At 37.9% G+C, this 14,538-nt stretch overlaps 1 protein-coding gene across 1 annotated transcript; it reads right to left on the bottom strand.

Moving 5' to 3' along the window:
* Positions 1-242: 242 nt before the first annotated feature.
* On the bottom strand, positions 243-13,651 carry ydjc (YdjC chitooligosaccharide deacetylase homolog). Its single transcript, XM_062417395.1, has 6 exons — positions 13,448-13,651; positions 11,926-12,101; positions 10,773-10,932; positions 9,655-9,754; positions 6,982-7,159; positions 243-3,055 (listed from the first exon to the last, which is right to left on the bottom strand). Exons 1-6 carry the CDS (start codon positions 13,589-13,591, stop codon positions 2,725-2,727), a joined length of 1,089 nt encoding a protein of 362 aa, XP_062273379.1. The 5' UTR covers positions 13,592-13,651; the 3' UTR covers positions 243-2,724.
* Between the last annotated feature and the right edge of the window lie 887 nt (positions 13,652-14,538).

Genomic DNA, 14,538 nt, shown 5'->3' with positions numbered 1-14,538 from the left:
CAACAGAAGGGAAACCTCTAGAGCAGTGGTCTCCAACCCTGCTCCTGGAGAGCTACTGCCCTGCATGTTTTAGGTATCTCCTCACTCTAACACACCTGATTCTAATAATCGACTCGTTATCAAGCCCTTTGACGAGCCTCAGCTGCTTGATAACGAGTTAGAGTGAGGCGATACCTAAAACATGCAGGGCAGTAGCTCTCCAGGAGCAGGGTTGGAGACCACTGCTCTAGAGCATACTGAAATGACCATCTCATATCCAACATGATGCACTATATTTCTTCATTAAAAACAGACAAAATCATGTTTAGGCATTTCTCGGTCTTTGTCTTGTGAGTCCTCTACCATACATCAGCTACTGTGTGTTTTGCTAAAGTATTCAGATGAATGAACAAACTGGATAAAATATGGTCCTCTTGGACACCACAGATAAAAGACATTGCATTTGGTATTGGTGATGAGGTTCACTGAACATCAAAACGTTAGAACTTATAAGAACAGTCAATTTTCACAAATTTGTTGCATTGAGATTACAGGAAGAGAAATATCAGACATCAGTTTGACTTAATTTATTCATGTAGTAGCTCACACTGTTCAGCCGTTCAGTTATATAAGCTCTGAAATGATTCAGATATATCAAGCCATAAAAGGTGTTTAAACAGAAACTTATAAAAATATAAGATTTCAAAGTCCGGGGCAGCAGCAATTGAGTTAAATCACATTCACTTAGAGACACACAGTCACCAGGTGATTACAGATGTTCAGTGCTATATATGTTACATAGACCTGAGATCACTGGAAATCATTCCTGCACTTTCTTATATAAAAACCATATGTGGGTTTATTAATCTGTAAGGGCCCATCTACCAATGTTATTATAACATAGCAGTTATAGTAACATTGTTCTCACCAAAGAAATCATTGAGATCTAGGAACATAGTGAGATCATACAGGAATCAAACCTCCAGGTTAGTCAAACTAACCAGCAGTGTTGAGGAGACTTAAACTACATGTAGTTGAACTACATAGCTTAACTACAATTAGCTGTAACTTGCTGGTAGTTAAACTACATTCATATTTTGTGCTGCATCAAGTATTTCAACTACTGTTTGGGTCATTTTTTGTAGTTTAACTCAATTTACAAACTACAATTTTGGCCAATAACATGAAATATTTTTTATAAAAAAAAGACCTATATAATATACATTATATTTTACCATTATTGTGTTCTAGAACTCTTGCCAGTCTGGTCATGACATGCCAACATTGTTGTTCAAGACACACCGATCTAGAATATGTCTGCCTCTTCGTATTTTTTAATACATTTTTTGTAGACTGATTTACATTTCTGATTTGCATGTGGGTATTGGGGTAGGATTTTCATTTTCTCTGTATACATGGTCGCCCATAAAGTTGGAATGATTTTGTGTTCAGACACATTCCTCTTTTTATTTTCTATTCATACACATCAGTAATCAGCTTTGACCAGGTATAATGAGATTGATCAATACAATTTTGAGAATATATACAATTTATCTATCAAGAATACATCACATTGTCACAATCATTTCATGGAAAGAGGTAAAAAATATTTTATTCCAACTTTATGGGCGACCGTGTATTACCCAACATGTCTATAGATTACCCAACATGTCTATAGATTACATGTCTATGGTGAACCTACAGTATGTTGACCAGCTTTTTTTCTTTAAAAAAATAAAACTGAGTTGAGAGGCATATTTCTGCTGGCATGTGAATTTTTTGTAGGCTATTATATTTAGTTTCATATACACCACATGTTGATTTATTTAACGCTGAGTTAAATGAGTATAATGAGTATAAGTAGTTGCTAAAGCTACTTTTTTAGCTGTAGTATAAACTACATTTCTCCAGGGGTAGAAATGTGATTCTTGATGAGAACAACATTATCATAACAAATGGAAATGATGGACAAAACCATCAAAATATAACCCGAGTTGTAATAAATGTGTGCAATGATGGTCACATGGGTAGTGCAAAGTATTGATCTGGATCAGAGTAATAAACAGCAGCTAGTATGGCTTCTATAAAGAACACACTTTTCCTGTTACATAGTGTCACTGCACTTTTGTAGTCACTTTTACTCTACAGTGATGAGGCTTTGCTCAGCTGCAAAGTGGAAGTCCAGATATCACTTCCTAGCTAGCCTTTGTAACTGACTCTGTAAACTTCTTGTTGACTGTTTTCTTCCGTTGTTTTTCAGAAATACTGAAACACGTTCCTGAATTTTTCATAATTTTGACAAAGTTAAACAATGATTTATTAGTTAGCATTTAAATGTATCAGCTTTACTTCTTTCTGTGAGGCAGTGGACATCACATATAATGGGAACTGCTCTTTCTTTGAAACAGCTGTGCTATTGTTACATCCATTTTACAAGTCCTAATGCTAATGACCTTTAACCTATGACTGTCTCAGGCTTCTGGGAAATGGTGTTCTGATAACAAATAAATAAACAATATTATATTGTTGTTGTTTTTTTTAAATTACCTTTCATTTCTAGACCAAAGCAGCACAACATACTTGTTGCATAAGGTTCTGTTGTAGGTCTGGATTCACACTAATCTGTGTTATTACAAACACTTCTGAATTATGTGTTTTTATTTCTTAAACAGAACCTGTAAAATCTGCTTTTACTTTGGCTTTTTACAGTATACGTAAAGGTTAGTCATTTTTAGACAATAGTGCTTAAATGTCTTTGAAAGAACAGAGCTGCACTCTCTCCTGGCCATAGAGGGCCAGCAGGGAGGGGTCAGTAAGCACACTCAGCTCATGCTGCCTGTCAGCTGACTGGGAGAAGTCATCAGGTCCTTCTCCACAGCCACCCAACTGGGGGTGACTGGGGTAACCGGGATGAACCATCAGCTCTGCCGTGACCACAGGCTGATCAGAGCTGGGCATACTACAGGAAGTAGTGCCTGAAGGTCCTGCAGATAAGACGTGGCTAAGGGCCCTCTGCAGGTTGGGGACGGACATGTTCTGGCCCATGGTGGTCAATCCCAGGTACACATCTGGCCACCTGTGGAAATGGAGAGAATTTAAACCTTTAGTGTTTGCCACCCACAAACCACAAAGGGAGCTGGTATTTTCCAGTTATCCTGGCTGAATTTAGCCGTGACTCATTTGCATGAAAGCAAGGGTACTCAAGTTACCACGGTGATTTATTCTGTTCAGCAAGTCTGCTCCAGACCAGGCCAACAGCCCGGCTTGATTAATCCTGGTGTCTTATTTGATTGGTCAGCTGTCCCTTTGATCAGAAATAAATGTGTTTTACAGTTTTTTCATGGTCTTCTGTATGCATTTTGCCTCATTTTATTAGCCTGCATTAAAATACCAAAGATACATAGACTAACTTAAGTAGGTCTACTGTTATGATTTTTAATTGTAGCTGACCAATATCATTTTTATAATGAGGCTTAATGTTATATTGTCTATATGAAGACAGTGGTTCATATTGCTAAGAGTACGTATATCACTGCAGTTGTTGAGATTAAAAAAGGCTGCATTGTTCACAAAGTTAACAAACTAGCATAAACACACATGGCTGAACTAAGTTAAAATGTAGTGAACGTAACAAGTTTAGTTGTTGTCAACTCTCCAGCTCCCCCCCCCATCCCCAAGACCTGAGCCTGCTCCCTCTGCGAAAAAAGGTGCAACAAAGATACAGGTAAAAAAATAACTATTTATTAACATAACATAACCTTGTTTTTTGGTCATTCAACGGAAAACGGCCGCTGGCCAATCAACAAAAACAGAAACATCAGCCACAATCCAGTAACAACAGTGTCAAGCTAAGCAATTTTTTTATAAAAGTAACAATCTCATTTCTTCATTTTTTTGGCCTGGACAAGCCGTTCCATGCTTGTAGATTTTTGGTCGATGATGTTGTCCATGAGATTGAATGACGATTCAACCAACGGACCATGGAAGATCGACATGGCAGCTTTTACTGCTTCCTCTTTAAACTCTCTCATTCTGGAAAAGAATTGAACAAATATTATCGGCTGGATCAGGGCTCCTTTTTGTTACCATAAACGTTTGTAAAGACTTACCCTAAATGCATCCATCCATGTTAAATGATCCGCCGGATGTGCAGTTTTGCTTTATTAAGGGGATCTGGGGGGGTCAGAAAACCAGTCAGTATCTGGTGTGACCACCATTAGCCTAACCCTAACCCTAACCCATTTCCTTTGTATAGAGTTGATCAGGTTGTTGATTGTGGCCAGTTCCTGCCAATATCCAGCAACTTCGCACAGTCATTGAAGAGGAGTGGACCAACATTCCACAGGCCAAAATCAACAACCTGATCAACTTTATGCCAAAGAGATGGGTTAGGGTTAGGGTTAGGCTAATGGGGGTCACACCAGATAATGACTGGTTTTCTGACCTCTCCAGACCCCCTCAATAAAGCAAAACTGCACATTTCAGAGTGGCCTTTTATTGTGGCCAGCCTAATGCACACCTGTGCAATATTCGTGCTGGCTTATCAGCATCTTGATATGCCACACCTGTGAGGTGGGATGGATTATCTCGGCAAAGGAGAAGTGCTCACTAACACAGATTTAGACAGATTTGTGAACAATATTTGATAGAAATAGGTCTTTTGTATATATAGACAATGTTTTAGATCTTTTAGTTCAGCTCATGAAAAATGGGAGCAAAAACAAAAGTGTTGCGTTTATATTTTTGTTCAGTGTATTTATTGATATTTGTAAATTTACAGTCCAATTGACGGATATCCGTCGTAGCAACAGAGAACAGTACGGATGCAGTAGAGATAGCCTTCCCACAATTATTCGCACTGAACCGACTGACATGAAAGGTTAACGTTAACACACAATTCACTGATGTTAGCTGACATCCTAGCTAGCATTACAAGCTGAAAAGCTTTCTATTATGGAAAAGGTTACATCACGACACACGTAATGTTGCTAAAGTAGTATTATCTTTGCCAAAGCAAGTTTAATTTACACAGCATATTACATCGTTGGCAGATAACAACACTTACCTCAAAACTGTTGCAAGTGTCCATAGCATAGATCTCTGAGTTAACTGACGCTGGTTGTACGTTCATCCGTGGGAAAGAAGGATGCTGTCTATCTTGATTGTGATTTGCCAAATGACTCGTGTGTGATTGGCCAAATACAGCTCTGGACTCTTCTATTGGTTTTGTGAAGATGGCAATCTCATGTTTCTCATCCTTGATCCCTTGATTCCCCCCCCCAAAAAAAGAAACCTCTTTGGATCTAGATGAATCATGAAAACGACATATTTTGTTTGAAAATCTGTGAATTTCGCCGAAAAACTACTAGTTTGCAGGTATGAAAGTCGAAAAGCAGCTGGACAGTGACTATAAATGACAGCAAAAGCCAGTAGACACTGTCTTTAATTTTGTTATTTACCAAACTTATGTGCACTTGTTTAATTTCAGCTCAGAAATTAAACAAGTGCAATAAGTGCATCACAAGGAGAGTAATGTAATTAAATAAAAAGGTGTTGCTTTATTTCTGCTATTTTTGGTAATATTCTAGAAATTAGGTTTTTGGGACGGTAGTTTACTGTAGACACTCGTGGGGTTGCATGTGTGGCTGGCGCTTGGAGTCATGTGTTGTCTAGTAAAAACAAACAGACGAAGGAGACGTAGGCAAGTGATGTACTTCTTGTAACCAAAACTCTTGTTTTTTATTAAATAAATGTTAAAAAAAAAAGGTGTGCAAGTGGGAGGGGGCAGCGGGGCAGAGGGGTTTCCTTCTGGGAGTGCATGATGTCACTCGGGATTCCCCGAGTCATCCCGTTTTTTTCTTTACTCCTCCCAACAATGACAGACAGCTGATCAAAAAGCGGTTATGATGCGCAAAACATGAGATATCAGTAAAGTTATAAGTCACACAGGAATTATAAATGAATCTATTCATTAAAATGAGCACGTCCAGTAGAAAAAAACAGATAATTTAATGTTATAACGATCTCAAATCACTTGTTAAATGTAACCTCATCAGCCTGTCACCAATATTACTGCTCTTCTAAATCTCTTCTCATCTCAGAATATTCACAGAAAAATAATAAAGACAAGAAGGTTGTTGAATTAATATTACAGCACGTAGCCGAGTTTATTGTAGGAAAACTAAATGATGTTTAATGGAAACGTATTTAGAAAACGTTCCCAGCAAACGTAATCCACAGCAAATGACAAAACGTTGTATTTCTACAATTTTGTGGCGACACTTGAAAACTACTTGGTAATAAGTGATAAACTAGACATCATATACATTCACTGAACAGAGACTGTGAAAACAAAATGCATATTTCTCACTAGAAATGTCATCAAAACACATTTTAATGCAGAAACTATCTTAAAATATTACATTTTACACTGAGAATTAAATGAATGGCAGCCATTTTATTTGTTTTCGCAGACATAAAATTGAATGTAACGTGATGTGAATGCAGTCCTATAGAAAAGAACAGGGCAGAAAAAAAGTAGCCATCTCACAATTTTTGAGCCCAAATTGTGAGATGGCTACGTTTTGCACTGTGGACCAACGTAGCTGTGATACGTTTTGATTTGAGACTGGGTTGGTTTCTCTGAGGTCCAAAAAAAAACCCTCAAATGTGGTCCAGACCTCTTGACTAGGGGAGACACTTGCTTGACTTACCAGTTATAATGAATTGAATTTGCAGTTTAAGTATGTTACCACAATGAATAACATTTTGATAACACCTGACACTGTAAAATACTTTCATATACAATATTCTCTAATGCATGACTGTCTAACTTGTGTGTTTTTGTCATTTAACTTGAAAAAACTCTGAACTATTTTTGCATGATGCCCAATGACTTCTCCTCTAAATGTGGCATGATGCAGAATACTCAACTCATGACTGAAACTCTGTGTGCGCACAAAGGCAGAAGCCTAAATTAAATATACACACATGCTCACATACCTGATTCCATAGCGTGTGAAGACAGGGATAGAGTCCAAAGCGTCTTTCTGCAACTGTGTGTAGAATCTTTGCAGGTGCGCTGGCAGCCATGGGCAGCTGTGTAAACCTGGCTCCACTGGAACACGAGTGTATGGAATCCTGAGTTGTGACAGGACCTGTCCAAACACCTCACGCACCTCTGCAACACAGTCACAACAGTATCAGTACTCACCTGAGCCAGGCATTCACATGGCCATTAAGCTGTTAGTAGGCAACTACTAACCACCTAATATTTTACTCTGTGATCTACCTTATAAGGTTTGGAGAGTAAGACGGTGAATTAAAGCCATTTATTTTGTTACCTACAAGCCCAAGCAAGATAACCCTGATGACGATTCTGGCAAATCTCCTCCAGAGGCACAGAAGACATCATACCACTGTTTTCATAGTAATACTGCATGTAAATGATGAGTACATAAGTAAACTGATCTTCATATGTAAAGTTATATGGTTCCTGTGTGATATTGCTGCTCAAAGTAATATCTGATCAATTATTAGAAGTATAAATAATTTTATCTCAGAGATTTTGGCAGAATGAGCTAAATGGCTTTTGGAACCCTTTAGAAGCATATTAGGACTTTGTATGATTCATTTCTCAATGGACATGGGGGCGAAAAGGTCAGGTATAGAGAAACCTTCATAACCCATCCTTGGGAGACCACAGGGACAGCCAAGTGACTCTCAATTTGTGGCGAGAAATCGCCACCACACTGGGAAAAGATGAGGCATTTTGCCAGTAAGCGGGGAGAAATATGAGGGATTGCTTTGTGAAAGTGATAAAAAACGAAACATGAATGGCATGAATGGGTGAAAACAGAGGGGTCCCGCCAATTCTGGTGGAGCTGGAATGGCTGTCCAAGTTCATCAAGCATCAAGAGACAGGAAATTAAGATTTGGAGGTAAGAGTAATTAAAGAACACAAATGCAAAGTTTGACAGTAGGTTTTAACACCTACTTTCCTTTACTTCGACTCTTTATTTTGTAGTTTACTGTGTCTTTACAGTGCATGTTTTCTTTTACTTGTCAGTATGTGACCACACAACAAAACAGCAAAATAACTCTTCCCATGTTGTGATATGCAGCAACAAGTTAGAGGTAACAGAGTCGCTGTGTTTCTGTATTTAGAGTTGGCAAAGTCTGATATAACATTGTCAGAAAACAAATTCAGGTCTACCAAAACACTGCAAAGTTTGTCGCAGTGCAGAGTTTTCCCTCCATCCCTTCCCTGTCTCCATTCTCCCTGACAATCCTCACTAGGTACTTGTTGATGCTGCAGCAGCTTCCTGTCTGGCTTAGATGTTGTACCATGTTTAGTTGTCAGGCAGATGAAAATATCAATAACCAAAATGTTTTGTGGGAAATATGCTGATTGCCAAATATATAAATAAATTAATATTGTCTTAAATAGTCTAATATTGTATGACCTACAGTATGTTGCCAAGACAACTTGAATATAAACCTGCTGTTAAGACATTACATGCTCTATTCGTAAGAATAAGTAATTCCCTCTCATTAGTGACACCTGTGGCCATTAATTAAGGTGCGGTCAACATCCAGTTGATTGTGCTTATGTGGATGCTTGTGGCACGGGACTGTTGCCAGTGATGTCTTTTACCCTGCTTACTCTTTTCATAATTACATAAAAGATCTCAAACGTTGTGTTTTGCACTGTCTTTCAGAAAAGCATCTCTCAATCCCAGTTGGTCAACCCCTCCCCGCACACTCACTCACACACACTGTGGCCAGGGATCAACACGCTGTAGCCGAGAAGCAACGCTGTGGCTGGGCATCAACACATTGCAGTTCTGTTGTGAAATATTCTTATTACCAACTTTTGACAACCAACAGAAAAAGCTAAACGGGTAAGCTATGTTCTGCCATCGCTCTGGAACATCTGAGCCGACAACTTAGCCAGGCTAGGCTTTGACTTAGTCACTGCCAGGATGTTTTGTTTGTTGTGTTGTAGTTGACGGAGGCAGCTAGCCATCTCATTTGCTGGAGAATTAATATCTTCAGGGTGTTTCTATTCGGAAAGCACCATTTTCGATCTGTTGTGTTGTTGTGTCATTATGTGTTTGATGATGTTAGTGGGACAGAGGCAAAGCACTGAGGAGCAAAAATCTAGCCCCGGTTCCTCACATAAAAATCACACACTGTTACAGAAAACTGAGAAAGTAGGAGAAGGTCTTGTTTTTATGGAACATTACAACCCATTCACACATTGGCAATAAAAAAATGGTTAATAAATGTAAATTGCTTCACAATTCTCCAAATGTATAGAGGGTTTGGTCATGTGATGGCGCACACTCTAGCAATAGTCCCACTCCTTGGCTCACTAGCAGTAAACACAGCAGTGATAAGTCTTACTGTTTCCCAGAAACTATACAAAGATAAGCCAAACATTTTGCACACTAGTTGTAGAGTACAATGATATTATTTACATCAAGTATGAAGCAAATCCAAGATGGTCTGTCATGAGGTCTCTGTTGTTTTAACATGAAATGACCTATTATCTATTCTGGCACTCTTTCATTTACCACTGATATTTCATAATATAATAAGTTGTTTTTGATAATCAGTCGACGAATGTACGGTATTATAGCAGTTACAGTTAGTGTTCTTTTCTTTTATTACCTGGCAGTACGTGGACATGTTGGTGTCCGTCCATGTGGTGGGGCAAGTGTCCCGTCAGTTCCCTGAACAGCCTGACCTGGGCCCTCAACTCCAGCTCCACCTGGGAAAATAAAAACCTCCTGTAAGATCAATGTAACATTCCAGTCTTACAACAATGTCCTCATTCACTATTAGATGTGTGGGCTTAATTTTTTGTTCCTTACTGTTACATTTCTCAAAAGTTCTAATTTGAAGTATTTGAACAAATATGATGAATATGGTACTTCATTTATGTACGATGTTTCTAATATAATTTACATATTTTTGCAGGTTACTGCCTAAAATTATTGAAAAATTACTTTTCTTTTTCAGTTTTCAAGGGAAACAGTGAATATGAAAATGTCTTTGGGTTTGAGTCTTCTTTTAGCTGAAAGCTGAAAAGCCTAGCCATACATTCATACTTGAAATTTAGACAGCAAATAAAAAAAACAGCATAAAGAGGATTGATCCCATGCAGTCGTCCTGTATACAGTAACCTTTTTGAACCAGACCTGACTTCTCTATCGTAATGAAAAATGTATTTTATACTTTTGTAAATGCTTTGAATAAACATACAGAAAGACCATGTCATTGTTCTTTAATTACAGATTTCCACCACACTATCAAATGCTGTGTATTTGCATGGAAATGCATTTATATTATCGTTTCAGGTGATGGATATGATGGTTATAACTCCAATTTCTAAAATTAAGCTATATATTTATATTTTAATATGATTGTTGTGCATTTGTACAAATCAATATTTCATCGCAGATATCTGATTTATGCGATCATTCTGATTAAAAGCAATTGGGTTCTCTCCCTATTTTTTTTCTTTTTTATTTAACAGTTTACGTTATATTTTGTGATGATTTCTATACTGAATATATTGTTGCATTAATTTCATTAACTCCATTGTTTTTCTTCCATGAAAGCATGCGCATTTACACATTTTTCATCCTAAAATGATACCTTATACAGGAATCATGGATGACTTGTGTATTTCAATTATTAACAGTTCTCTGAGCTTTTTAATAAATGCATGCAATATGACTAGATGAGTTCAAATCAGTCACAAAGTGGACTTTGGGGCAGTGTACCTGTTCCATGCTGAGTTGACCTCTCTCCAGGGCCTGACGAAAGCCCATCTTCCCATGGAAGAGGCCATGCTGGTTGACCAGTGATGAGGCCTGTCGGAGGCTCTGACACACTGGAATGCCCTCTGACAGGTTGGCATGGAGACCAATTGGGATATTGTGTCTAACAAGAACAGAGAAGTCAATGCTCCTTACTTTAATAATACAGTTATTAAATGAGCAAAAGTACAAATGATATGTGTTAACTTGAGTACTGTTCTATCTATTCATAAATGTTCACCTTTCCAACTTTTTTGCAATTGTGTGTCTTTCAATGTTCTCCATGAATTAATTTATTTTGTAATTAAGTATTTAGGCAACAGCCTGGCAACTGCCTACAAACCCTTAAGCAACAAACATGTAATAATGCTTACCCAGCACCCAGTCAAATATGTTAGTAAATATTTGTATTAATACAATAACAAAAGGGTTTGCTTTTCTAATGAGGTCATAATACAATAGCTAAACTAAGTGTCTCCAGCCCATCTTTCAGATGTACTTTTTTACTAACACATTTGTCATTACTAAAAAACATCCATTTCAGTTTATCATAAAGAGATGCCCGTAAGAATCTCCCTGGAACAATAGTCTCAATTACTGTTAGAGGTTGAATATGTATGCATTAGCATTTTTCATCACACTGAACCCAGCAGTAGATTTTACATGAAACTTAAAAAAAAACCCTGGCAGAGCTTCAACAAATACTTTGAAATGTACAATGAATCTAGGTATGATATACTATATGCAGGTATTTTAAGAAAGCGACTGCATTCGGAAGTTGTCCAACTGATGTAATGTCATATTCAAACAATCTTTTGAAGAATATAAATTCATTGTTGTATCAAATCTATACTTCAAATCTGTATTTCAATTTTTAAGCACTGGCACACAATTATGCCGCCACAAAAGTAATGTTTACTATTGATGTCTTACATGACTAAAATGGTATCTGCTTTCAATTCTAATTGGAGCTGAGCTGGAGGTGTCATTGTGGTCTGTATTAGGTCCATTATGAAAAAACATAATAACAACCAATGGACACAGGAATGCCAACTACATCATCACTCTGTTTTTACAAGATTTGAAGTGTATTTTTTTATTTCAGCACCCACATTACCTTTTGGCCAGATCTGCAGCTTCTTTAGCTGCATTGGCATTAACCAACAGTGACACATTGGAAATGCCTCCAGCCTGGAAGCATTCCACAATCCCCCGGTTCCTCCTGGGACAGTAGCCGAAATCATCTCCTGTCACCACCAGCATCATTCTTGGCTGTGGCATGATTGCTGGTTGCTGTAGAGGAAATACAGGAGGTAGATTAACACTCATAATGTGGGTCAATGTGTCTCAACAGGTAATTGCAGGGCTAGTGGATCGTTCCCCAACTCATTCTGTCTACATGTTTAAGTTTCCTTGAGCAAGACAATGAAAATGTAAATCAGCCATGTTTTTAATATGTCATTGTATAAAGTCATATTTCTTACATGCACAAGAAAACTCCACATTGCCAACTGCATTATTACACAGACGATAACAAATAAAATCACATGTGATGTTTTATTAATTGGCTAAAATTCAGTATTTTGTGTTGAAACACAATTTGGTTACTTCGGATTGGTGCAGTGGCCTGCCCTAATGCATGAACAAGTGCTTGGCAGTTTTTTCATGCCCCACTGAAAGTTGTTAGTTAGATAGGAAATGTTTCAGTCTCAATCCAAGAGCTCTACAGGACCCAGCCCATGACAGTGGGTCCCTCAGAACCTTGAAGGCCAGACTGAGCCAGCAGGTATTTAGTTTAGGTTATCAGTCACAGCTACATATGAACCACCCAGAAGTGTCTCCAGAGTGGATGAAAATGCCAGATTCCTGTTTTCGTATAGATGAGGAAGAACTGACTTTTTGGAAAACAATGACATATTGGTTGTCCATTTTTAGTAAGACGCCGTGTGACAACAAAGTTAAAAAAAATTTTTTTTAAAAAAGGGGGGGGGGGGCAACTATCTGTAAACATAAAAATTAACAGTAAGCAGGCTTAGTGTACACCAAGCAACATCCTATCAATAACATATGGTACACATAAAATAAGATTTAAAATTAAAGGGAATTTATCAGGAATAGGAAGAACTATGTAACTACTTGTTCAAGTGTATTGGAGGACAGCGCTTTGCTGTGTGTGTGGAGGACCAAGTATGTCTATGTTTAGGAAAGATAGATATTTACAGCTATGGTGAGGAACATCACCAGTCTCATGTCACACAATTGAAATCTATGTAGTGTAAAGTGACCTCAAATGCATGTGACTTGTAACTGGCTATGACTCATCGTCATTATTAGAGTAATATTTCAGTTTAATAGTCACACAAACAGTATTTTCTCTGGTGCTGATCTACATTATAATTCTGGCCAATCCCTACACTACAGACCGGTGGAGAAAATACAGGAAACACCTTAAGGCAAAAGATCATCACAGAACTACGGTCACAGCAGTTACCAGCTCAGTAAACTCTTCTATTAATTGCACATTTGAAGACGCCACTGTCTTTGTATCTTTGCTTTTCAACAATGACCGATCCGCTGTAACAACGCCGGCACCAGAAACTCTACCTTAGTTTACAAATCCAAGTAAAACTCCGTCTTACCCATGGTATTACACACGTCTGTCCATGTGGGTCCGAAGCAACACAGGCTCGGTGGAAATAAACTGCACTTCCGACTAGCAAACCGCATAGGCTGGAGTCGACTTTACTAGAATTGGGCGCCCTCTGCTGGAGCAAACATTGCATCTTTAATCACCCGGCTGGCAAGAAGTACTTCCGCAGTTCTTTCAACATTATATCAAAATTTAATAGAATTCAAACTTTACATTGATATGTCATAATATTTTGGTTCAATTATCAATTCAATTCCTGGCGTATGTATTCACATCATTAAAATTAAACATAATATTTTGTAAAATTATATTCCAGTACAGTATTTTTTGAAAACTGAGCATTTAATAGTGTGCTTATTATGAAAATCTTCAAACGGAAGTCTTTTTTTCCATCTGTTCGTAGATGGTAAAAGTGGACTTTTATATTTCAACCAACGACGGCTGGTTCTGGCAGGAACCTTAACCACAAATTTCCACTGTGAACACAAACGTGTCTAAAAGCATATTGTTACTTCCACCACCACCTCATCAATATACAGCGTCCACCTCACCTGTCTCTTGAAGTTTTCCTTAACACACCTCCCACAGTGAACAGCCTGTCAATACTGAACTGTGTACAGGTGTGGCTTCCCACAGTTGTTACACGTCATGTTACTGGTCGTCTGACCAATTAGATCCAGGATTCACAGCCAGAACTCACAGGTTTATAGTCCACGACTACCCACTGATGAAAATTCATATCATGTGGCATAGCGTGATTTATGTAACTTTAACACAATAGGTACATTCTTGAAACATGTTACTTGAGTATTAATATTAAAAATGATATATCATCATTCCTGATTGGTACTGCTTTTAAAGTGAGTATGCCACATAAAAGCCCATATGAACCAACACAGTCTGGGAATGTTTTGGTCTCTTTAAAACTAAACCTGACATACCGTTTAGACCTGCTCTATGTGTAAAGTGCCTGGAGATGACTTTTATTGTGATTTGGCGCTATATAAATAAAGATTGATTGATTGTCTGAGAGCTTCAACAAACTGTGGAAAGGGACAATTCAATAGCCAGTATGAACAG

This window comes from Scomber scombrus, chromosome 4 (assembly GCF_963691925.1).
Source record: "Scomber scombrus chromosome 4, fScoSco1.1, whole genome shotgun sequence".
NCBI lineage: Eukaryota > Metazoa > Chordata > Actinopteri > Scombriformes > Scombridae > Scomber > Scomber scombrus.
This window is presented reverse-complemented; position numbering and strand designations above follow the sequence as displayed.